Source organism: Engraulis encrasicolus, chromosome 3 (genome assembly GCF_034702125.1).
Source record: "Engraulis encrasicolus isolate BLACKSEA-1 chromosome 3, IST_EnEncr_1.0, whole genome shotgun sequence".
Classification (NCBI taxonomy): domain Eukaryota; kingdom Metazoa; phylum Chordata; class Actinopteri; order Clupeiformes; family Engraulidae; genus Engraulis; species Engraulis encrasicolus.
In genome coordinates, this window is record NC_085859.1 from 59094362 (window position 1) to 59118903 (window position 24542).

The 24542-nt window shown below is 45.1% G+C and overlaps 3 protein-coding genes across 3 annotated transcripts in view; 1 reads left to right on the forward strand and 2 right to left on the reverse strand.

The window, feature by feature from the left end:
- Positions 1-11059: 11059 nt before the first annotated feature.
- LOC134445166 (putative nuclease HARBI1) lies at positions 11060-12115 on the reverse strand. Its single transcript, XM_063194250.1, has one exon. It carries the CDS (start codon positions 12113-12115, stop codon positions 11060-11062), a length of 1056 nt encoding a protein of 351 aa, XP_063050320.1.
- Positions 12116-13350: 1235 nt separating this feature from the next.
- LOC134445167 (myb-related transcription factor, partner of profilin-like) lies at positions 13351-14360 on the reverse strand. The gene is made up of 2 exons (XM_063194251.1): positions 13445-14360; positions 13351-13361 (listed from the first exon to the last, which is right to left on the reverse strand). Exons 1-2 carry the CDS (start codon positions 14358-14360, stop codon positions 13351-13353), a joined length of 927 nt encoding a protein of 308 aa, XP_063050321.1.
- Positions 14361-18905: 4545 nt separating this feature from the next.
- Positions 18906-24542, forward strand: part of LOC134446424 (anthrax toxin receptor 1-like) — a 91704-nt gene continuing 86067 nt past the window's right edge. Inside the window, exon 1 of the mRNA XM_063195796.1 lies at positions 18906-19743. Within this exon, the coding sequence (XP_063051866.1) occupies positions 19583-19743 (161 nt within the window). The 5' untranslated portion in view covers positions 18906-19582. The remainder of the gene's footprint in view (positions 19744-24542) is intronic.

A 24542-nucleotide genomic window follows, 5' to 3' on the forward strand; every position in this document is an offset into this window, starting at 1 on the left:
TAGGCTCATCTGTATAGGTGCTGGGTCAACTGCAGAAGACAGGTCATAACTAGTCAAGGTTGTATCCAGACTCTAGCATCATAACGCTAAGGGTGGCTATTCTTATCACCAAGAAAATGTGAGAAACATGCTAGTAATGCATCCTTTAGTAATTAATCACCACAAATATTACACACAGTATCACAGCAAACGAAACACATAACACACAGTGGAACATGGGATAGTAGCGAGCCACCCTATACGAGATACAATAGTTATGACTAGGATGTAACAGAGTGTTGTTACACAGATTAAATTTTTCACATGCCAGTCTCAGTTGAAGGTGAGACAGCCCTGTCAGTGTGCATTAATCTAAGTTTCCCAAACAATTTGCAGGCGATGAAGAGAAACAGCTGTAACATTTTTTACATTTCCTTTTTTTAAAATCAAGCATAAGGCTGTGCAAATAATGGCATTGTGTAAATGGCAAATGTAATGTGCAAATGAGGCAATAGTTTAAGATAAGTTACAATAAATAAGATAAGATACAATACTACAATGAGCATACACTTGAAATAACCACACAACACTGACTGTTAAAACAAGACAAGGAAATTAAATGGAAAGAAGAAGAAAAAATACGTAAAGAAACACAAATACTGCTAATAGGCCTACTGAGAAGCTGTTTGACTCCTAGCCCATGGTGATTGCACAGTACACATGTGAAATAGATCTACTCACTACTGAAGTGATGGTGTCATTGTAGAATTGGACTATCTACAGCCATTAGGCTACATACTAAACAGAGTCATAATTGCACATTGGCACAATGCACCAGCCAGTTCCATTTGTTAAAAAAAATAAAAAATAAAAATGTATACATAAAATAAAACCACATCATTTTGCCTAAAAATCCCATTGCCTGGAAAGTTCAGGTGGGCATCTACCTAGAGAGGGAGAGAGAGAGAGGTCAAAGGTCATGCAGAGTTGCATTTGCAAAAAATTAATCGGGACAACAGCGAGTCAGACATTTTGGCCCTGTGAGGGCGCAATATAATGCCACCATGGCTGAACACGCGCTCAACCGGAGCACTGGACGCTGGTATAGCCAACACTCTCATGGCCACAGGGAACAAAGCTGGAAAGGCGTTTTTGTTCACTGCCCAGAAGTGAAGGGCATTTTGTCCTTCACATTTGTCTAAGTAAATACTTAGCTGTGTGGAGGGGTTGTCCATGGAGCTCTTCTTTGGGAGTTTCCTGTATGCTGAGAACAAACCCTCCTCACGGTTGCTGGAAGGGACTTCCGGAGCGTCATCTTCAGCTGGTTGAGCCTGGTAAGCCATGGCATCCTTCAGAATAAGGTCTGAAAAACACCGTATTGGCCCAAAAATAAGGTTTTTTTGTAATAAGTAGGCTATTTTACTTTTGACGCCTCTGTGCAAAGCAGGACAGATGGGACCAGGCTGGTTGTCTTATATTTGGGCCAATATGGGTAATGTGAAGTATTGGATTGTTGAATGGCTTTAGTGCTGCAATTCATTACACAGTTTTTTTAAAATTTATTAATAGATTTGGTACCAATACTTTACCTTTAACCTTTTCTGCCACTTCCTCCTTCACAGACTCAGGGACCATCAAATGGGGCTGCACCCACTGCAAAGAGAAGGCCGGATCCAGAGCTGCAGCTTTGAGATAAACGGCATCTGAGAATGGTGCTGGAACTCCATCTCCATCTCCTGTCTCCATCTGCACATTGAGGAAGATTCCTCTAAATCTTCTCCTCAACGAGGATTGCAGTGCCCTAGCGAGGCCCTTCAGATGTCCCGCGTCTTTGAGGGGCTCCAGGTGGTGGTTTAGGGCAAGGACAGACGGGACAACGAAACTGATAGTAACAACATTCTCCCCCTGAGTCAGGTTAGTGGCTTCTTGGAATGGTGCCAGGATGTTGGATAGCTCCTTCAGAAAAGTCCACTCCCTTTGCGACATCAGGAGTTCGCTGTGTCCGGCCTGTTGGAGCACATTAGTCAGCTTTTGGGCATCGCACTGGAGGAGGGCGCATACCTGTGTGGGGAAATTAAAGATTTAGACTGGCACATAGTCAGATGAAATCTGCATTCTCAGCTTGGATTATATTGGCCCTGCCCCCCCTGCCAACTCTGGCCATGTCAGAGGCAGATTCTTTACATATGCTAATTAGCCCATTCTCACCCAGCTCTCAGCCTTACAGATCCTGGTGTTACAGTAAATTTAAACAGACTGAGAGTAAACATGTATATCCACATACATACCTAGACACACATACAATATATAGTATATACATATAATATATAATCTGAAAATTCTACTACACCTGTCTCAGACGAGAGTTCCATCTGGTACCCACTGCTGCTGGGATACCCCTTTCACCAAATGCAGCCTCAAAGAGATCTTTAAATGTTGTGCTGGTGTGCAGGAGTGAACTCAGTTTGGTGAGCTTGGCCAGTGTTGGTACAAGGGCTCTGGTCTCCTTCAAGCCATCACTGACCACAAGCTGGAGAGAGTGCGCAAAACATTGGAGCCGTGTTTGTTTAGCCAGTGTGGTGTTCACTTCCTCCATTTCTTGCGTGGAAAGGTCCTGCCACAGCTCCGGATCGTCCACATCCTCATCATCCTCCCTGTCTTCATCCTCGGTGGGGAAGCACACAGTGAAGGCCTTCTTCATATTGGCAGCGTTGTCGGAGATAATGAAGTCAAGCTTGTGTTTTATATTGTATTCTTGGCAAATGCTTTCGAACTGTTCACATATGCGTTCAGCAGTGTGATGTCCTTTAAATCGGCCGCATGACAGCAGACTGGACCTGAGGTGTACGTCCTGCTGCTCCTGATAGATGTAATGGACTGTGACACCCAGGAACCCCCTCATGACCCTGTATGACCAAATGTCAATTGTTACAGACAGGTGGTCAACTTTCTTCAGTTGCTCCTTTAGCCTATTTTGGCATTCAGCAGCCAGGGCAGCCACGTTGTTGGTCAGGGTTCGCCGGGAAATGGGCTTATATTTATGGTCAACCACAGATAAAAACTTGCGGAAATGACCGTTTTCCACAACTGAAAGGGGTAGGTTGCAACCAATGACCAAATCAGACATTATTGCATTTGTGATTGCTTTTTGCTGTGGGTGGGTGGAATTGTATTGTGCATCTTTGACCGAGAAAAATCCAGTAATGGATGGCTGGTCTGCCTCACTCGGGATGCTTTTGGTCTTCAGATATTCTGCAAATCTAAATCAAGAAAAGAAGTGAATTAGTTATTGTTTTCTGTTTAACATTCATTCCCATGTTCATTGTCAATAAAGTTCAATAAAGATTCTTTTTTTTAAATCACATTCAGTGTCTTGAGTTCATGAAATATAAACAAACATGCTCCGACTCAGTTAAGAGATAATAAACAATGCATTTATTAAACTCTGAAAAAGGCTACCAGTAGTAACAGAAGTGCAGATTCTGTGAGGCTCTTATTATGACATGGACTGTGTATGATTCAGCCAATCATAAACAATTATTTGATTTCAGCGTCTGATGTAATCTCACACGCGTCCTGAGCAGTCGAGTGAAACATGCGAGCGGTCATGCCTAAATTTGCCCAAAGTGCAATAAAGATAGACAGAAATTCCAACTGAAATGGCGTTCAGCTCATCAGTCATCACGTTTAAGTCTGCACAACTTTACATGTTGGCGACACGGGCGGACTCGAATGATGGTGCACCTAAATACAGCAGCCCATTTGATAGTTTAAACGCCATGCCTCAAAGTTTCGAAAAGAAGCCCAGCTGCAATACAACTAAGCGTCAAATGTCAAAACTGGTATCTACTGAAGACACGGATTAACTGAAAGGATTGTATTTAATATGTTGGACAACTCGGACAGATTTGAGCTTTGACGTCGAGGAGAAAAGCAATGCTAACATATGACATGATTAAGCACTGGCTGGACCAACGTCAAAAATGTGGATTAGGAGATAGATTACGAGATGCTCCGGGGTCAAGATAAAGTTCTAAGGTAAGGCGATTTTAATACGGTAGCAGGGACGTGTGCGTGGTTGAACAGGATTTTGCATTGTGTTGCTTCGTGTTTTTGAGTTGTTGCTGTCTGGTACCCATGTCATTAGCTGGTTGTGAGTGAAGGGGGAGCTGGAAGTAACTTTGGTGAATTGCGTTTTACGCACACCCAATGTTTACCGTCATTTAACTAAAATGTCGATTGGGCATTTGAATCGAAACGGAGGATTATTGGTATGTCTTTATTGGTAGGCCTATGTCTACTTAATGTCTTTGTGCACTTTGGGAAAAGGAACAACGCAAAGGATGAAAGTTGGCAGAAAAACTTGACCTCTGCTTTCGGAGCATGATCAACAGGTAGAACTAGTCTACATTAAAAAAAAAAAATCATCACGCTTGTCATCAAATTGGTAGGCTACTGGAAGTGAAGTTGCATCCTACGGCAGAACACTTAACCAACAATATAGCCTAAGCCAGTGTTTCTCAACAGGGGTGCCGGGGCACCCTGGTGTGCCGCGGGCCCCCCTCAGGGGTGCCGCGGAAACGTGGCTGATAAATAAATGATGTAATATGATACATATTTGTCTAAATTGATAAGTTAATGATAGTCAGTGGAATCTTTCATCTGCCATTTACGCACAATAAAGTAAATATAGGTCGCCCCAGTCAGCTGCAACTTTGAATGTAGGTTGTGTGACGTCTCCAAATGTGTTACTTTTCTAAGCTTTTGTGGTATCGGATGCGATGCCATGTTACGGCTTGTTGGTTTGGGGTGCCTTGAAATTTTTCATTCATTGAAAGGGTGCCTAGCCTAAAAAAAGGTTGAGAAACACTGCCCTAAGCCTTAATTTTACTAGTGACTGATAGGCTATCATTACGGTTGACCAAAACAACAGACCGGAAAGAGACTAAGGGTGTTACCCAACAAGCTTGAAACTGTCAAGCTTTACTTACTTGTCCTTATGAATTCTCAGGTGTCGGACGAAGTTCGATGTTGTTGACTGGGCATCCGAAATAGGTGCTCCACACTCTCGGCAATCTGCAGTGCGTTTTCCACGGTCGTTTCTGTAGTTTAGGAACCCAAACGCAATCACTCGGGGAATCATAGCGCTGAGGAATTGCCAAAATTGTCTCCCGGGGTCAAGCCTACTTGACACGTAGTCTGAACTATTCCCTTTGGCTTTTTAAATAGTTGAAGTGCTTGAGTGACAGTTGTAGGGGATTGCGCAGTCAGAGTTTGGGACAATGGCGTGATTCAAACAGAGAATGTAGGCGGGCTGTAGACCACACACTCACCAAGTCACGGCAAGTCATCGCAAGCCAAAACTGTCAAGTCGAGTCTAGTCTCGAGTCAGCTGGCGCGCAAGTCGAGTCAAGTCGCAAGTCGTTTCTAATCTTGAAATTTCAAGTCGCAAGTCTTCACACCCCCTGACTCTAGTCTGACTCGAGTCAAAGTCACTAGACTCGAGTCCACATGTCTGGTTGCAGGTGTCGCCATTTACCATCGCTCCTTAAAAGCTGCTGTCCTGGCATTCCAGAGAGAGACAGCGAGCCGGAGACTTGACGCTCTTGTTGCTCCTGGTCATCTGAGCTGCGTGCCCCTTGAGGGACTTTAAAGCTCATGGGCTTTTGATTTGTTTGATTTGTTTGTTTGTTTGGCTTGCTTCTGTTTTGAATTATGTTGGTTTGTACTGCTGAGTTTGGCCTAAGTAAAGTACAACAACTCTGACTCCGTCCTCCTTGGTGTTATTTCTCCCTTTGAGCGTAACACATGGGGGCTCGTCAAACCATAGATTTTCTTTTGGAAATGTGTTCATATTTTGGCAAGTGCGTATCCGTGCTTGATGGCGGGCGGAGTTCAGTTCTGAGATAGGCTAAAATTCAGTGGGCAAATACAGGGGTTTTTTGACTAAATTTGATTTGGCAAGGACAAAATGTTACTCGGTCAGATTAACTTTTGGTGTGATGTGATGTTATATGACCATTTGGTAGTTTAATTGATTCATTATTGAACTGCGTAGCACTGTTTACTCCCATTTACTTTCCATGCCCTTTGTTAGGCTTAGTGTGCATCCTCGGGTGTACATTTTTTTTGTTTTTGTGACGGTACGGGCTTGGTAGCAGTTGTCTCGGGGGCATATCCGACGTTTGTTGGGCTGTTGACGATTGGCAGTTCATTCACACGTACGGGCTTTGTGCTTAAAATCCCCGGACTTAGCCCGTCTGAAGACTAGGGTCTACACATTGGGGGGCTGGGATTTAGTGGGGCATTGGAGAAGTGCTGCTGTTTTCTGGTGCTACGCTTTCTGTTCTTTAGGCCTAAAATATTGGCCAGAGTATCTAATTTGGTTCATTTAACATTACATCATGGTTACCCAGATTGTTACAAACTTTGTGCAGGCTCCATCCTTGGAGTTGTTAAACATAATGACTAATGAGGATTTGTTGGTAGTGGCTGAATATTTTCGTATTACCATCACCATGCTTCAGAGGGAGTCGAAGGAAGCCATTAAACAAGCAATAATCGCCGGCTTGATTTCACAGGTGTTGCCTGTTACGAAGGGGTCTGCTGACTTGCCACTATTAACTTCTCGTTGGTCATTTGAGGAGAGCAAATTTCTATTAGCTCTTCAGCGTGAGGTGGAGCTTGAGCGGTTAAATTTAATTGCGGAGATGGAGAATCGCAAGCAACAAGTGGAAAAAATGCGCCTGGATGTTGAATCGCAACGCTTAAACCTGATAAGGGAAGGGAAGTTATCTGGGCAACCCAACCCTTCTGGAGGCAAAACCTCCCCGGCCTCAAAATTGAATGTAGCAAGAAATTTGCGTCTTGTGCCGCCATTTAATGAGTCCGATGTTGAGGCGTTTTTTCAGCTTTTTGAGAACATTGCCGATGCCTATGCTTGGTCTGATTTGGAGAGGACTTTGCTGCTCCAAAGTGTTCTGACAGGTCGGGCACAGCGTGCTTATTCGGCTCTGTCTAAAGCCGACCGCCAGAACTATGAAAAGTTAAAATCTGCAGTCCTAAAGGCCTATGAGCTCGTTCCAGAAAGGTACCGTCACCTGTTCCGCTCCATGCGTAGAAGGTATGGTCAGTCTAATGTTGAGTTTGTGCAAGAATTGTCGTTGCAATTTGGTCGATGGCGTCGGTCCGCTGATATTGAGTCTGCTGAGCAATTGGTTGAACTGGTCATGCTGGAACAGTTTAAACAAACGCTCCCTGAACAGGTCGCCGTTTTTATTATGGGGCGTAGTGTTAAGACTGCTTCTGAGGCTGCTGCACTGGCTGACACGTGGGAAGTTATCCATCGCTCTTGTGGGGTGGGTGTGAGGGGCGATGGGGTTCGTTCATGGTCTAAGTATGTTTCACCCACATATTCATCTTCAATACCTAGTCCTACTCTGGATCACCCACAGTCCCCACCTACATGTGCGCTTGTATGCAATTATTGCAAGCAGCAAGGACACTGGAAATCGGAATGCCCGTTGTTAAAAGTTAAAGCTAAAATTCAGCCCTCTGAACCGTCGGTCCAGGCTGCCGATGTGCCTGCGACCCCGGTCACACTGACCCATACAGTTGTGCCTACAGCTGTCTCTCTATGTGCAGTGGAGGGAGATGAGAAGTTTAGCTCGTTTGTCTCTGGGGGATTTGTGTCACTTCCTGATAGTGATGTCAAGATCCCTGTAAAAATTTTGCGTGATACCGGCGCAAGTGTGTCTTTCATCCGTTCTGCTGTACTGCCCTTTTCCTCTAACACCTCCACTGGCAAATCTTTGTCGGTTCGTGGTATCGGTCTCACAACTCAGTCTGTGCTACTGCATAAAGTGCGCCTTGAGTGTGAGCTTGTGCAGGGCCAAGTGGACCTGGCCGTTCTGCCCACTTTACCTGTCCATGATATTTCTGTAATTCTGGGAAATGATCTAGCTGGAGAAAAGGTTTGGGCTCCCACAATTTCTGATTGCACCGCAAGCAATCAGTCGTATTCCGTGAATGTTGGGACATCCGAGTTGGGGTTATCAAAAAGAATATCTGCAGCTGGTCGTTTACTCTCAGACCGCCGTTTGAGGGGTAGGGACAGGACGTCTGCTTTGAAAGTTGGCCGGCCGATGGTGGCAGCATCGGGTGGACTAACCAAAACCATGGACACATTCAATTTGCAGGCTCGTTGTAATAATTCTGAGCCAGTTGAACACTTGTTTCCATCTACACGAGATTTGGACAAGACATCAAGGTGGGGCCCAATGTGTTTGTTTTTGGCTACTCTGGGCTAAGATTCTCGAAACCTTCGTTGCTAACTAACTTAGCAACTAACGACCCAGCTGCGACAAAATTGTTTCTGGAACACTTCGTTCGGACTTACAAAGTCCCAATGTTTACAAGTAATGTAGTTAGTCGTTCGTCCGATGTTGGTGCGAACGACGCAGGTGTTCCTGCAAAACGAAGTAGGGGCTGTTCGTTAGTACTACTGTCGGAATTGGAACGAATAGCATGGTTAGCTAGTTCACCTTTGTTTTGGGAAGCACGTCACTCTTGCTCGTGGGTTTGGGGCGGGTTCAGGCGGAGTTCAAGCAACATCGATCGATTACTGCCACCAAGTGCACAAGCCCCGGACCCATACTAAACAAAATGTCTACTCATGTTACGAACAGGGCGGAAAAAAAATCACACCAACAGTGTTCAAACATGGGGGGGAAATATTGTCCAAATATAGTAGGAAATTCCATGTTCCACAATCGTGTTTCACGGCCACCGATCAATTACGCCTAAAGCGGCTCCAATAAAATGACCTTGTTTGATTAGCCTACCATCGGGAATTGAAACCACACCAAAAGCAGCATCTCGTCTGAATAGCCTACAGAATATTTAACCACTGACCTATCTCCACACATGTAGGAAAAATCAGTAGCCTATATTTTGATTAAAGCCCAATAGGATAAGCATATGATACATGGAAATAGGCTAGGCCTACATGTAAAAAAAAAAAAGGCTTTATTCTAAAAGGCCACCAATGTGCGGTGATCCTTCTCGTTTTCCTTGCATTGTAGGCTATGCCTTAGTCTACAAGAACTCCAAACTACATCGTAGGCTACAACCAGTTAAAAAATGGACAGTATGCAACTGCATAGCCTGTTGGAACAGTGCGTAATGGAAAGACACTCGGAAAGGCAAGCGTAATGGCAAGAACTGGACACTTCTTCCCGTTAGTTCTTATTTCATAGTGTTCATAATATTCTTTGTTTCTTTTCACTTCTACTATTGTAATACAAGCCTGTCACAAGCAGCCGGCCAATAGGCTACTGTTAAAACAAATGTTGTTCCGGCAGTGAGCGCACAGTCCAAATAGCGCCATGGCCCATGGCGCACGAAGTGTCCGTCAGTAGTACAGTCAGGAGGATCAGAAAACAACACAGCGCGTCCTTTCTCTCTGTGTGTAAATTGGGCCATCGTTTTGTGTCTTTGTAAAATGCAGGTGAAAAGCAGTCAGTTAGGCTACTTGGTGACTACGTGCGTGGCCGCGAGGCAAAGACTCTCGGATGCCACAGCTCCACACGCGCGCACAACAGCACGCATATATCGGCCACTTTACGTACAGAGAGGGTGGATAAACATCGCAGAGGAATAGGCACCTGCGCTTTATGTATCTTACTGAGGGAATCGAAATCTTGTCACAGACACTAAACGCAGCCGTGATTAATTCGCGCTTACCTTTCACCACCTTCAATGGGGTGGGTTTTGGGGATATTATTGTGTTGACAGGTGTTTTCCGACGTAGGACTTTGAATGTGCCATGTTTACAGACATCGACCACCCCTTCCATAGGACTACTACTTCATCCATCCAATTTCATCCCTTCCTGTGCGGCTTTATGTAAAACGGCAATAATGGCAGTTCCACCTTAGCTTACGTTGCGCGCGTAAAGACGTGCCGACTGGGAAATTACATTAACATCCTGATATGTTTTATTAATTCTCATGGCGCACGGAGGCTCAATCAGCAGTTTAGTCAGGGAAACCAGACAACAACACAGCGCATTGTGTCCTCCTGTCTTTCTTTGTGTAAATTGGGACACCATTCTCTGTGTTTGTAATATTCAGGTGAAAAGCAGTTAATTGGCCTTAACGTGACTGCGTGCGCGGCAGCGAGGCACGGGTCCACACGCGCACACATAACACAGCATGCGTGGATACGGTCTCTTTGCGCACACACAGAGAGAGAGAGAGAGAGAGAGAGAGAGAGAGAGAGAGAGAGAGAGACGTGGATGTATGGATGTTATGGGTTATTCATTACCACATTGCCCAAATGTTACAGTATAACTGCTTTTCCATGTGTGCACATCTTTCGATATGCTTTTCGAGATGCGTACACATTTCAGTAGCATGCGTAGATGCAAACGCATGGTCAATGAAGATGTTTGGAAATTTCACTAGGTTTTGCCAATGAGAGGACCGCGCTTGAAGTCATTTGATTTGTTTTTTTGTCTTTGTCACGACAGAGTAAAGTTCACGTTCGTAAGGGGATTGAAAGGTCAATGGCGTGTCACTGGAAAGAAATGGTGAACTGGAATGTGCACAATTTTCCTCCTCACCAACATAGGATATTGATGCTGTCATCAGTGTTCACAAAATCTGATTTTGGGATGATGGGCTAGACCCGTAACGTTTGCTTCCCACTTTTTGTTTTGGCGTCTCTTTATGTTAAGCGTTTAATACAGTTTCACTGAACAGCATCAAGCCCCTGTGTGCGACTCCTTTTTCTTCACAGTGCACTTTTGTTTGGAATTACGCACCGAGCGAAACTTCTTAAATAAGACAAAGGCACGGACCCCATCTCTACCTTCTCCTCAGCAACATCAGCAGGGTAACCAAATAATGTGTATGTGGGGGAAGTGTATGCGTTTGTGCTTGTGCAACTGTAAAAACAATGTTTTAAAAAAAGAAATAAAAGCAAAACAACAAACTAAAATAACAACGGGAAAAAGGGACAACTCAAACAAAGCAAAAGGGGAAGGGAAGGGGAAAGGGAGGGGGAGAGGGGGGACGCATCAGGGCCCAAACATGTGGCGCACCAAACGAGCCCTCACCTCCAGGCCTTGAGGATTGGCATCTTGGTTAGGCGGATCTGGGAGATCCGGATCCAAGGCCATCTCCTCACCTTCTGGAAGTGGGACATTGGCCCTGAGCGCCATGTTGTGCAACAGCGCAGTTACGACAACCACAGAACAGCACTTTGTTGGGTTTAGCTGAACGCCACCCGCTGTCTTGCTGACGCAACGGAACCGCTGTTTCCATACCCCTATGGATCGCTCCACAATGGCACGGGTTGTACTCTGCGCCCTGTTAAAACGTGCCTCTGCGTCTGTGTTCGGCTGCTGGTGAGGGGTGAGCAGGAAGGGGCGCAATGGGTAGCCACTGTCTCCGAGAAGCCAGCAACCCCCAAAGCCACCACCCTCTGCCACCTGACACAGCCCAGAGTTGGCCCACATAAAGGCATCGTGGGTGCCGCCCGGCCACTTTGCCACGATGTCAGTGAAGACACCCCGGCCGTCGCACACCACTTGCACGTTCAGGGCGTGAAAGCCTTTCCTACTCACATAGAGGTGCTCGTTCTGTGTGGGCCTGGCAATTGGAACGAGCGTACCATCTACGACTCCGATCACCCGAGGGATCCCAGCGACTGCGTGGAACACGCGGTTGGTCCTCGCAATCTCCTCAGGCGTCGTCGGAAAGGCCATCTCGGGCAGCAGTCTGAGCAGCAGCTCAGTAACAGCAGTCACGGACCTGCTGATCGATGCCCGACTCATGCCTAGACCATCCCCTACCACCTCAAAGAAGCTGCCCGAAGCGTAAAAGCGCAGTGCAGCCAGCAGCTGCACAGATGGTGATAGCGCGTAGCTCCTTCGGGTGGGCCTTTGCAGGTGTGGTGTCAGCAGCTCCACCAGCTCCTCTATCTGAGGTCTACACAAACGGTATTTGCGCAGTATGGCCTCGTCCGTCAGGACGTGTAGGGGGTCGAAATTGACGCGTATGAAAGCGTTCACATACGTCGCCTCGCTTCTGCGGCGCCTACGACGCCGGTTGAACATAAACAGCGCTGCCATCTCTGTCCTACCTTCTGACATGTAATCAAGGAATTTATAGGGTCTAGGTAATGATCCAGCTGTTGTGAATTAGGGTGTACTAGCAATGGGTGGTAACTTGTTAGGAGGTAGGCCTACTACTACTTGGAGTAGCCTAATCATCACTACCTAGGCTTGAACGCTTCCACGTTCATTGCTAGTAATGATTTGCTCACGAACGATGACCAATGGATCTCCCTCAACGGCTCCATATCATATCAATGACGAGATGATGAGCAAGGGCTGTGACAAATCATGCCATTGTCCCCACATTGTGTCTCTTCACTGCGACGCAATTTGGTGCTAGCCATGGTGCTGATTTACGGAGCAGCCGAAAATGGTCAAAACCCGTCAAGTCCTAGATAAAGTTGCAACAAAGTTACCCAAGCACAATGACCCACCCAAACTATGCGCCCTCATCCACCCACCCAGACAACCCCACACCGAACAGCAACATGAATGCTACACTTATTTTTGGGTGGATCTCAGATGGTGCACTTTGGCACTTAAGTGTTCACGTTTCAGTGCGTATGGAGTATTAATTCAGCACTAAAACCGTGCCCGAAGTGCACTGTACCATATGACACAAAGTACTACCATATAAATGACGTTTCAGAGAGAAGTCACAACTTTACAGACACAGGAGACAGGCAAAAATGAGAATGTGGAAAATAGAGCTATTTTCTATTACAGAAATGACCGTGAAAGCTTTTCGACCGTTTTTTTATGGGTGTTCGATTCTTGCATTATTGCATTTTCGTATGAAGCCACGAACACAATTTCAGTTGGAGAAGGGTGGGATAACACAAGGTGACCTGCAGTGTATAGGTGTTACCGCAAATTTGTGTTGAAATTTGCCGAATGAGGAGCGTTTTGCAGAACGATGGTCATACATGACTTTAGACAATAGCAAAAACAGGCCCGAACATTCAGACATCATTTGGTTATATATTTGGTCATTAATGAAGTAATTACACAGCAATACACCCAGAATAGGCTACATAATGACAGAAATCGACAAAATTGGAATGGCGATCCATGCGCTTTAATCAGAAATTGTTTCACCAGAGCCCCGTTAGCCAGACAGCTGTCTGTTTCCACCTCCCACGGCGTGGACGAGGGGTTGGATTTTGGGAGGCATGGGGCCAGAAATGACCCAGGAAAGTAAGGGTAGGGTGGGGTAAGGTAGGGTGGGGTAGGGTAGGGACGGGACGTCATCAATCAGGACCTGTGAGTAAGAACACAAGTTCAATTAGGCATATTCATGTTTAGATTATAGACCGTGTTATGTATGATGAAGTCGGTGCTTACCCGCCGTTTTGGCACTGGCTGCTGCGAGCAGCGCCAGTTTCTTCCTCCGGTAGGCCATCACCTCCTCGTGATGACGCTGGCGCTGCTCCCTCAGTGCCGTTAGGTCCCCCTGAATCCTCCGAAGTAGGGCCACCTTCTCCGCCTCATACCTCAGCTGTGTGTCACAGCAGTCGCAATGGTCGCGACACCTCCGTGACTGCCTTCTCCTGGGGTAGGGGGACACTGCTGATGCAGTGCGGGTGGATTGGGGTGATTGGGACAGGGAGGAGGGGTGGTGAGAACCTCTGGGGGAAGACAGAGGGTCTAGGCGGGCCGAAGACGCAGGTGGTGGGAGAGGGTCGGGGACTCGACGGGTCTGGACTCGGCGGGTCGGGGATTCGGAGGGGGTGTCCGCTGGATCTTCGATGGAATGCAGGAGGACCTCTGCAGGTGTGGGGCGGTCCAGGTGACTGGAGAGGGGCTCCGGGGGACGGGAAGCGCGCTGTGAGGAGGTGGAAGATGAAGAGGATGGCTGACGTTGGGTAGCCTGGAGCCGTTCCAGGAGAGGGTCGAGGCCGCCTCGTACACCTGCAAGTGCCTCCTCTCCGAGGACACCAAGGACCCGCTCCTCTATCGGACTAAGGCTCTCCACCGAGTGGGTGCCACCGCCCGTCCGCTGCTGCTCCCTCCGCAACGCTGCCGCCTTCCTCTTGGTGACGCTGGAGTAATCTCTCCATTTGTTGCGCACCATCTCCGCTGTCCGATTGTAGCCCAGGCCAACTGCATTAACACGCTGGGCTACCTCCTCCCATGCTGCTTTTTTGTCCGCGTTGGTGATGGTGTTCTTAAACTTGGAGAACAGTAGCAGCCTCTTCCTCTCCACCTCATCTACCAGCACGTCGAGCTCTTGAGCTGTGAAGGTTGGTTTTTTCGCCATGTTGCCTATCGTACCCGTAGCTCAATTGTGTTTATATAGTGAGGGACTTCTAATTAGAAGGAAGAATATGTTCACACCATTGGCCACTGGTGAATTGGCCAATCCCACAATTACACTGCCGTTGCATGTGAATCTACTCTAGACACCACTTAAGGCCCTTAACCTACACCACGTGCTTTAATTGACCTACTTCAATTACGCCTTCAATTGCATGTAATATAGGCCTATTGGCCGAATGACGCAGCTCTACCACATTGTCATTGTGATATTTATTATGATTGTGAGATTTGACTACTTTTATTAAGATGTTTTATTAAAATTTGTGGATGTTGGATGAACAGTTGCCGAAATTATTGGCACCTGCGCTTCATGTAGGCTGTGGTACTGAGGGAATCAAAATGTTGTCACACACTGGAAATGCAGCCAAATTACACCATCGCGCTTACCATTCATCGACCATTGCTGTTCAGTCATTGATGGCGATAATAGGCTATGGTGATGTGTGGACCGACATTTGGTTATTGCTTTGACTTGGGTGGATTTCGGGTACATGATTGTGTTGACAGGTCTCCTCCGACTTTGAAGGTGTCACGCTTACAGACTTTGACAGGTCCTACACCAATCCATCATCCTTCCATTCCTGACTCCGCGTCTTTACGCACAACGGCAATAAAGGCACTTCCCTACCTTGCGCGTAAAGACATGCAGGCAGGGAAACGACATACACATCCTGATATGTTCTATTAATTCTCGTGTGGAATTTCAGTTATCATTTCAAGCAGCATTAAACTGTCTACTCTGCGTGGCCATGACCTGTTGAAAGTGTTGCGTTACCTATGAGCATGACAATGACTTCGCTTGCCGTACTGGAAAAAAAGATGTGATGGGTGGTTATTAGGCAAGGCTACTTTATTCACCGCGGAATGAACTCACGCCACCAATAAGGACATGACAAATGTGTATGATATTCCGACATTCACTCATCCACTCACCCACCAAGTGTGCTTCCAAGTTAGTGGTAGGTTAATATTAATCCAAACATTAGGCCTATGCCTACAAGTAAAAAAAAAATTAATGCATGATGGATTGTAATGTCGCATTTGATAACTGCAGTTGAAGGGGTGAATTCGGGGACATGATTGTGTTGACAAAGGCTTATGGACTTTTGGTAGGGATGTAGGGTAATTACTAACAGGCACTGTGGTAGCGTCATTGCTTTGCGACAAATGCACCCGAGCTCAGGCGAGACACTCCGAGCATTTCCGACAACTTCATCGTGCGTCTGAACTTACTTGGTTGGAATTTCATCGGACTTACTTCGTACCTATGTCGGACTTTGTTGGTTTGTGGCTTTCGAGAAATCATAGTTGTTGGTTAGTTGTTGTGTCGGACTTCGTTCGTACTTACTTGGTCCGAAGGCTAATTTTGGTCGGATTCGAGAAATCCACCCCTGATTTGGTTTTCTTTCTTTGCACAGGTTTCTAATTTGGATGATTGGCACATGAAGGGTGTTGCGAGCATGGTGGCAGATGCTCTCACGTTCCGAAGTGTGCAGAATGATTGTGAGTGCAATTGTCTGGATGAATGTGTGCGTGTTTGTGCGTGGGTATGTTTTTTCATCTTACATAATCTGTCTGAAATTTTTGTGCTGACCATGGGTGGGATTTGGTGGCTTGGTTACTTTTGGTTTTCATTTATATTTCTGAGCAATGTTTGTTCAGGAGATGTTGCTTCCTTTTTTGAAGGGGGAGGGTGTCACGCCCCCAAGGGGCGTGGTTTCCTCCCTGTCCTTGTCCCCCTCAATTGTGGTTCACAGGTGCGCTGAATCCATCATGCTGATCAGGGGAGATGAGTTGCAGGTGTCGCCATTTACCATCGCTCCTTAAAAGCTGCTGTCCTGGCATTCCAGAGAGAGACAGCGAGCCGGAGACTTGACGCTCTTGCTGCTCCTGGTCATCTGAGCTGCGTGCCCCTTGAGGGACTTTAAAGCTCATGGGCTTTTGATTTGTTTGATTTGTTTGTTTGTTTGGCTTGCTTCTGTTTTGAATTATGTTGGTTTGTACTGCTGAGTTTGGCCTAAGTAAAGTACAACAACTCTGACTCCGTCCACCTTGGTGTTATTTCTCCCTTTGAGCGTAACAATTATGTGTGTATATATACTGTTTTATACTAGTGTATAAAAACTGTATACCCAAATCTAACAAACTTCACAACTGTATATATCCAATATGTATTGTGAATGTATTTTTCTTAACTCATAGGAGAAGGGTTTGTTTTCCATCAGTGTAACAATATAACATAATTCACTTTTAATCAATGTACTATACTGTTACACCTGATGGTTTTGTTTGCCCAATTACAGTCACAAAAAGCAAAGGCACTGGTAATTAGTACTTCTACAATGTAGAAATGGGGTTCGAATCCTCACAGTGTCCATGCTATACAGATTCAGTGCAGTACGGTCACTGGGGGGTGCTAACATTAGTGAAAATGTGTTTTTGCCAATATGATACATACCAAACAGAAGTTAGCTCATGTATAGATGGTTAACTGTATGCTGTGTATGCATGAAGGGCAGCATATGCATGAAGGGCAGCATATGCATGAAGGGCAGCACATGCATGAATGGCATTTCATGCATGAAAGGCAAGGCATGCATGAAGGGCAACGAATGCAAGACGGGCAAGCATTACTCCAGCATTTTCTGTGAGGAAATGCAATCTAGTTATATTCTGCAGGTCGGGGACCTGCGCCAAAGAGAAATGTTGCCTCCCTGTGTATTAATAAATACATTTCATTTCATTTTGTCTATTGAGTCTTCTATGTTAGAAATGTAAGCTGTGGCGTGAAGTCCTGGTAGGAAGACGAGACAGTACCTCACTTTCATCTTATTTGTCAATCGAGTCTTCTATGGTAGAACTGTTTTTTCAAAGATCTCAGACCCTACCTTTTAAGACGTAACAACATTCCCTTGGATTTAGTATGGAGGATTTAGTATGTTTTTTGTATGGAGAATCGGGATGACTGGAAGCAACGATGGAAGGCTCGTCTGAGGATGACCTGTAGAATCGGGATGATTGGAAGCAATGATGGAAGGCTCGTCTGAGGACAACCTAGATAGTGTGTAGTGGTGAGCAGGGCCGGAGCTATAGGGAGGGCGAGCAGGGCATTTGCCCCTGGGCCCAGGGCACTCTTGCGTTGGTAGTGGGGGCCCAATTGTGGTCTTATCAGGCCATACAGGGGGCCAGATAAGTGTTTTGCACTGGGGCCCTGTGTGCAATTGTTCCGCCACTGGTGGTGAGCGTCGCTATTGAGACAGAGTTGAGTCGCTCTTACGAAGGACGTTGCTACCATGGTTTGCAAAAATGCTTTCGAGAATGCCACCCCAGGACAAGTAACAGTGATGGTCCAATACCCATAATTGATGAAATAATGAATAATACTGACCATTTGACATTGCGTGAGCTTAGAATTATAAGGTTCTATCTCCGTTTAAGGTAGTTCTGAGATATTGAGCATCAAAGTTTTTACATCCCAGCTGTTTTGTGAGATAAAACGTTTTTATTTTATTAATAACAATGTGAAATAATACTTATTTACAAAAATAACACCACACAGGCATTAATAAACATGTAATGGGTCAGATTATAAATTTGACCAAAAACGGAGATAGAACCTTATAATTCTCAGCTCACGGTGAGTGATAGTGATGGACCAGTGATAATCAGCAACAATAAGTGATAAAGTAATAAATAGCAATTAACATTGAGCAATGTAGGGGAAAGAATATAAGATATAATAACAATAACAGTAATAATAATAGTAGAATACAAAAAGCCAAGGCTATCCTGTGCAGTGCAGTGCACACACAGTACAGTCCAGCATCTAGTCCATGGATGGGCAACTTTCACGATAAGACATTTTTTTATCGCCACCATCGGAGGGCCGTATGATCAGGGATACGACTGCAACTTGCTGAGTTCGAGGTGCAGTTGGTTGCTAACTGACTGTCAATAATGTTTGGAAGGAATAGGAGTTCTCAGTTGGTCAACAGTACCGTATAATTACAATGCATTAATTCAGTAGTGGTTTAAAAAATATCTGCTCATTATTTTTTTAAAGTCATGATTCATCTACGTAAGGGCTGCACTGATTAAGGAGGTGGGCCGCATGTGCCCCCTGGGCCTCCAGTTGCCCATCCCTGTTGTAGTCCATTGGTCAAGTAGCAGCATTTTAGCAGCATAGTAAGCACAAGAGTCCGAAACAAATCCAATTGGTCACCATAATAGTCTTTGCAAAATAAATTATTTGAGGATTCAAAACTGTCACAAATGGTTTATTTTTATTCAGCTTTTGTACCTTCCTAATTGACTTCATGTTTGTAGGTCTCAGAGGTTCAAACATTTACCACTAGATGGAGCTACAATCAAATGTAACCCACACAGGATCTTAGCTCCCACTCTCTCTCTCTCTCTCTCTCGCTCGCTCGCTCACACACACACAACACAGAAAGAGAGTTTGAAGGCTGTCTCTTTCCAACAATGGTATAACTTTTTAGGAAACTGTGGGGAACACTTATACACACACACACACACACACACACACACGCACGCACACAATACATATGTGCATACACGCATGCAGACACACGCCATCCTCCAACTATCTGCAAGTGCAGGCTCCCAAGTGAGTCTGTCTCACAGTAGAGGTATGCTGCACGCGGGTCCTACAGCAGTGAGCGAGTGAGTGTGTTTTGCGTGTGCACTCTCGAACGAAGAAGACAACTCCACTGACTCAACTTCACTTGTTGAATCTGCTGAATGCGCTTATCTGGACTGGACATACTTGGCTACACAGACTGGACAGTGGATGCTTTGGCTGTAAATGAGGAATACTTTTCTTCTCCCGAGAGTATGAAAGGGACAGACAGAGTTGAGACAAAAGAGAAAAGGTGAGAGAGAGACAGAGGAAGAAAGGGAGAGAGAGACACACACAGAGAAAGAGAGATCTACTACAGTGTGTGTGCAAGAGACAAGAGAAAAGACAAACAAAGGAATATCTGCACTTCCCTAGCGTTTTCTTTTCCACATGTCTGTTTCTATCCCATCTCTCAGAACTTGTGTGTGTGTGTGTGTTTGAGTGTATGTGTAAGTGAGATTCTGTGGACAATACAGAAGTGGAGAAGTGGGACCGAGTGTGTGCATTCTTGGAGAGGTGATACCATGCCTGCGGTGAGGGACAGCAGCAGTTGGGGAGTATGTGTGGTTCTCTTGCTAGGCACTCTGCTGGTGGTAACTAGCGGCAACGCCAGCCACGGCGAAGAGGGTGTGCACAGGAGACCCTCCTGCTATGGCGGCTTCGACCTCTACTTCGTCCTGGACAAGTGAGTATCACAGATCCCAAATCTTCCATTTCCCTCAGGCTCCGGAAGTTAAACAAGCTTCCTGCTTGCCAGCTTCATAAAGTAGGCTGGCTGTATCCCATGATGTTGCATCTGGGGTTGTCTTTTATCATAGTTTTATTAGAGTAGCAAGGATTAACTGTCAGGTTGGCTGCAGATTTATTTTTGACATTTACATGGAATAGAAGGAGAGGCTGACCCTGTGGAATGCGGGTGCAGTGAAATGCAGTGTGCATGGATGGCATGCATCTGTGCAGCAGTACTGTGCATTTTCTGCAAGAGCATGCTATAGCCTTCTGCAATGATTATAACATGGCTCTTCAGTTCAGACAAATATTGTTACTTATAAACTATGTAATTTCCAATTGGTGCAAACTGCCCTAAAGTACACAGACTCTTTCAATCGCTTAGTCTGAATAATTAAGTTGTGTTAGTTACTGTGCTGTGCTGCATTACATCACTGTCAAGATTGAATTAAACTATTTGCAGACACGACTTGTTGCAACCATGGACAGTCGTTCTCATCATGGTTACTGATGGGAAAGCGGCTCTGGCAAATATCTTGCACATCCAAAAATGTGCAGCTGATATTTGTTTGGTCCCAAAATCTGCAGTGGTGGGCTGCAAAATTTGCCACCAAAGATTTTCCATGAGGCAGACAGAGAGAGAGAGAGAGAGAGAGAGAGAGAGAGAGAGAGAGAGAGAGAGAGAGAGAGAGAGAGAGAGAGAGAGAGAGAGAGAGAGAGAGAGAATGTGTGAGAGAGCCATAAGTTTCTGTGTCATGCTGCCATCTCTTTACCATGCTCTTGTGATGAGAAATGGTAATGTCTTTCACCAATGTCAAAACAAAAAGTGAGACGCTTGGTGCTTCTTTTTCTCATAGGAAACATGTAAGCTGTCCTTAGTGCTTTGTAAACAGGGCTTGTAAATGGAAAAGGGTGGTGTATTTAACACATCCTCATGGCAAGTGTGTGTGTGTGTAGTGGAGGGGGGGTGCCTTGTCTGTGTTGAGTTGAGTTGGGCCCCATGAATCTGGGTTTGCTTGTCACATGCTCTATGTTTCCCAGCAGAGCATGGCACGCAGAGGGACCAAACACAAACAGAGGCATGCAATGCTGCCATGGGTCAGTCTGTCAGACAGGCAGTCTTAGATACAGATGGCGAACATGTTACCAGCCAGCCACTTTGCCTTGAAGCCTTGCTCGTCACAACAAATGTCTAATTTACCTGGGGGAACAGAGTGGAGTGATGCCTGGTGTCCTTAGGCATGTTACTGTTATAGGCTGTTTTTCTCATTTAGCTTTTAACTCAGTCATTTTCATAACAGAGTACAGGTTGCCAGAGCTTTTTCAGCATTTTGGGCGTTTTTTCGAGGCTTACAGAAAATTGCGTTTTATGTCTATTTGAACACCACACCTCAAAACACAGATTAGACTCTCATCTGTCATCAGAAAAATAACTTTGTCTCTACCCCTTTCCATTCTTTCATAATCAGCTGTTGAACAGAAGAAGAACTCGCCAAAATGCTGACTTCTCGCCTAAAAGCTGAGAAAACGTCATTTGAAGTAGAATGTTACCATTGGTGTGCGGGTGCAGAGTGACCGCTGAACAATCTTCCCTCTTCCACATTCGTGTGGGTGTGACTGTGAAGGGGGGCAGGGCAACCCTGCGGTCACTGCCGGAGCAGTGATGGCAGCAGGGGGTCATCCCTATGTTTCCCGGGTCCTATATCCCCTGGGTCCTATGTTCCCCGCAACAAAAAAGGGTTCAATGTTTCCCGCTGCTTCCAAGTATACTGCTGCCGCATGGCAAAGCGCTGATTGTTGTTGCACCTTTGACAGGTTATATTTAGAGATAGTTTTTGTCAGGGCACAAATTTACAACTCAAAAACATTGCTTTACTGACAGGTTAGGTTTACCCTTACAAATATGAACCATGGTTTATTATAGTATTACTATGATTATCATGGTTCTACCATGGTATGTCACGATTACTCTAAGTCAGGGACGTCAAACTCATTTTGTTCCGGGGGCCGCTTGCAACCCATGTGGACCTCAAGCGGGCCGCATCAGTAACATCATTGGAAAAAAAACTTAAAGCAGAGGATTAGTTTTCTGTACTATCGCGTTAGCTTTTCAGCATGTTTTAAAAGTGTGTTGAATATGTAGAAAGCAATGCAATACTGATAGTCCTATAGATGCAACATTTAATTGATTTCATTAATCCATTGCCAACCGTCAATGAATAAAATACGGGACAGTTCATTTTTGCGGGGGTCTGGGGGTCTTCCCCCAGAAAATGTTGTATTTCTTGGATGTAACTTCCTGCATTTTACGCATTTTAACATCTTGTTTCCCGTTTCAGCCCAATGCGAACCAATAAAAATACAATTATATTTATTTAATTATAACCAATACCAATACGAAGAAGTATTAACACTTGATATATATGAGGGTTATCAAATGCCACATTACAACTTCACTATTTATGATGAAGTGTGATGTGCACTTTACTACATACAGTATGAGAATGAGAGAGAGAGGACCATTGGGTTAATGTCATGCAGGTCTCAATTTTTCCCCCAGTGGCGTAGTTGCGCATTTCGGTTATTTTTTAGAACAAGCAAAACATTTTTTTTTTTTTTTTTTTACATCCGGGCCGGATTTTACTACCACATTTCATGGTGATACTAAGTACTATCAAGTAGCTCTAGCACAGTAGCTGTCATAGTTGAACCCCTTACAAAGATTAACCATGGTTCTACTATGAAAACTAATCATGGTTTTACCATAGATTTATCATGATTATAGTGAATCGTGTTTTTTTTAGTGTAACCATGACAACCATGGTTTGTGATTAAGGTTTAACTTATGGTTTAACCCTAGTATACTCTTTGCCATAAACCATGGTTCCCCCCAAACCATGTTTTGTTTTAACCATGGTCGCCCACCCCATTTAAAACCATGGCTTTCAAAAACGTGGCTGGGGGAAGCGGTGCATGGTGAAACCATAGTCACAAACCATGGTTTCCTTGGTTACCCAAGAAAACACCAATCCCCTGGATAACTACATGTGAGTAGCTGTGATGTAATGGCTAGGGAGTTGGACTCCCATTCTGTAGACCTCAAGTGCCCTTGAGCAAGGCACCTAACATTGATCCAGGGACTGTAACCAACAGTCTGTAAATCGCTTCGGATTAAAAAAAAAAAAGCGTCAGCTCACTGTAATGCAATGAATAGCCTAACTATTAACAATGGTTAGTAAAAGCCCGGTCAAAAGGGTCAAAAGAGCCCGGTCTGGATAGGGTTAAATTATCTGAAGGGACAGGCTGATGTACAAGCCGGTACACATTCCCACCAGCCTGGTAGTTTGTGAGCAATGTTATTAAAATCGAAGATAGCCACAATGCTACGTGGCCACAGCTGTGTACTAGCACTACAACGTTATCAAACCGAAGTGTTTGATTATCACATCAGCATGACTCATCTACATTGATGGAGGTTGCAAAGTTGACCAATAACTTACCTCCTGGCAAACCATTTATTTTAATCCTTTCGATGGATAGTGGTTGGCATTGCTGTATGTTATTTCGCGCTAATGTTTAAACTTTGAAGTCCAGTCCCTCCGGTCAATCAAAAAAATCAGCAGAGCTTTTGCTCCCCAATTAACTTTCATGTGTGCCCCGCCTTGCCGCGGAACGCTGCATGGAACACTGAAGCAACGTCCTCTGGTCGAAGTCAGCGAAAGCAAAGGCAACCAGAGCCTAGAGCTCTAACCTGGCTTACTTTGCGTCTCTGTCTGCTAAGCGAAATAATTAACACCTGGGTTTTGTGGACGGTTTGGAGAGACCAATTTACTTGCATAACGGGAGATAATGTGAGCAAGTAAAAAAACTGGAACAAAACGTGTCCCAGGTAGGTTATTCCATTTTCCTGGACAGACCACAAACAACAGGGACAATCCCGGGAAATGTCCCTGGACATGTGGCAACACTAGCAGTAGCAGGCTGCGTCTTACTGTCTGCAGATGGATGATTACTAGAGATGTACAGGATCTAAGATCCGGTTCCGGATCCGGCAGGATAATAGGGTTTTTCAGACTATCCGGATCCGGCAGGATCTTAAGCAGTGGATCTGGTATCCGGCAGTTACCTAAAAATCAGGATCTGGGGCATCTCGTAGCCTAGGCTTTTCAGTCAGTCTTTCACAACCCTAATCGCTGCATGGAGTGAAAGCCCTTTGGAAGCAGCCATTGAAGGCAGTGTGGCAGTAAGTCTTAAAAATAATTTGCGCCAACGTAATAAAAAGGGCCCACGTCTGCGAGTTGGCTATGTGTTTCAACCCTTTCGTAGGATCCGGTATCCGGTTTCCGATCCGGCAGGATCTTAAGCAGTGGATCTGGTATCCGGCAGGATCCTAAAAATCAGGATCCGGTGCATCTCTAATGATTACTGTCATTATGTTTCTAATGCTATATGATAGTGTCTGATATTGTTCCAATACATTTTCCTCTGATAAAGTACTGATCATATCCAAAATAATTACACGAGCCGATTGGATAATGATGCTAGCTAGTCTGTCGCTAAGTGCATGCTTTCAAATTTCAGATGAATGTATCTCACCAGTACTACTCTGATCAAAGAATCGGCTTACCCTGTCTTATTTTTAATGATAGGCCTACAGTAAGCTGATCATACTGTATAGATCTATAAAATACTTACTGTAGAATGATTTCTAAAAAAGTCGGCTTACCAAGGGTCTATAAATCTGTATCAGTTCCT

Excerpts from the sequence above, each read along its gene's own strand:
- LOC134445166 (XM_063194250.1), bottom strand. The coding sequence starts at position 12,115 with ATGGCAGCGCTGTTTATGTTCAACCGGCGTCGTAGGCGCCGCAGAAGC.
- LOC134445167 (XM_063194251.1), bottom strand. The coding sequence starts at position 14,360 with ATGGCGAAAAAACCAACCTTCACAGCTCAAGAGCTCGACGTGCTGGTA.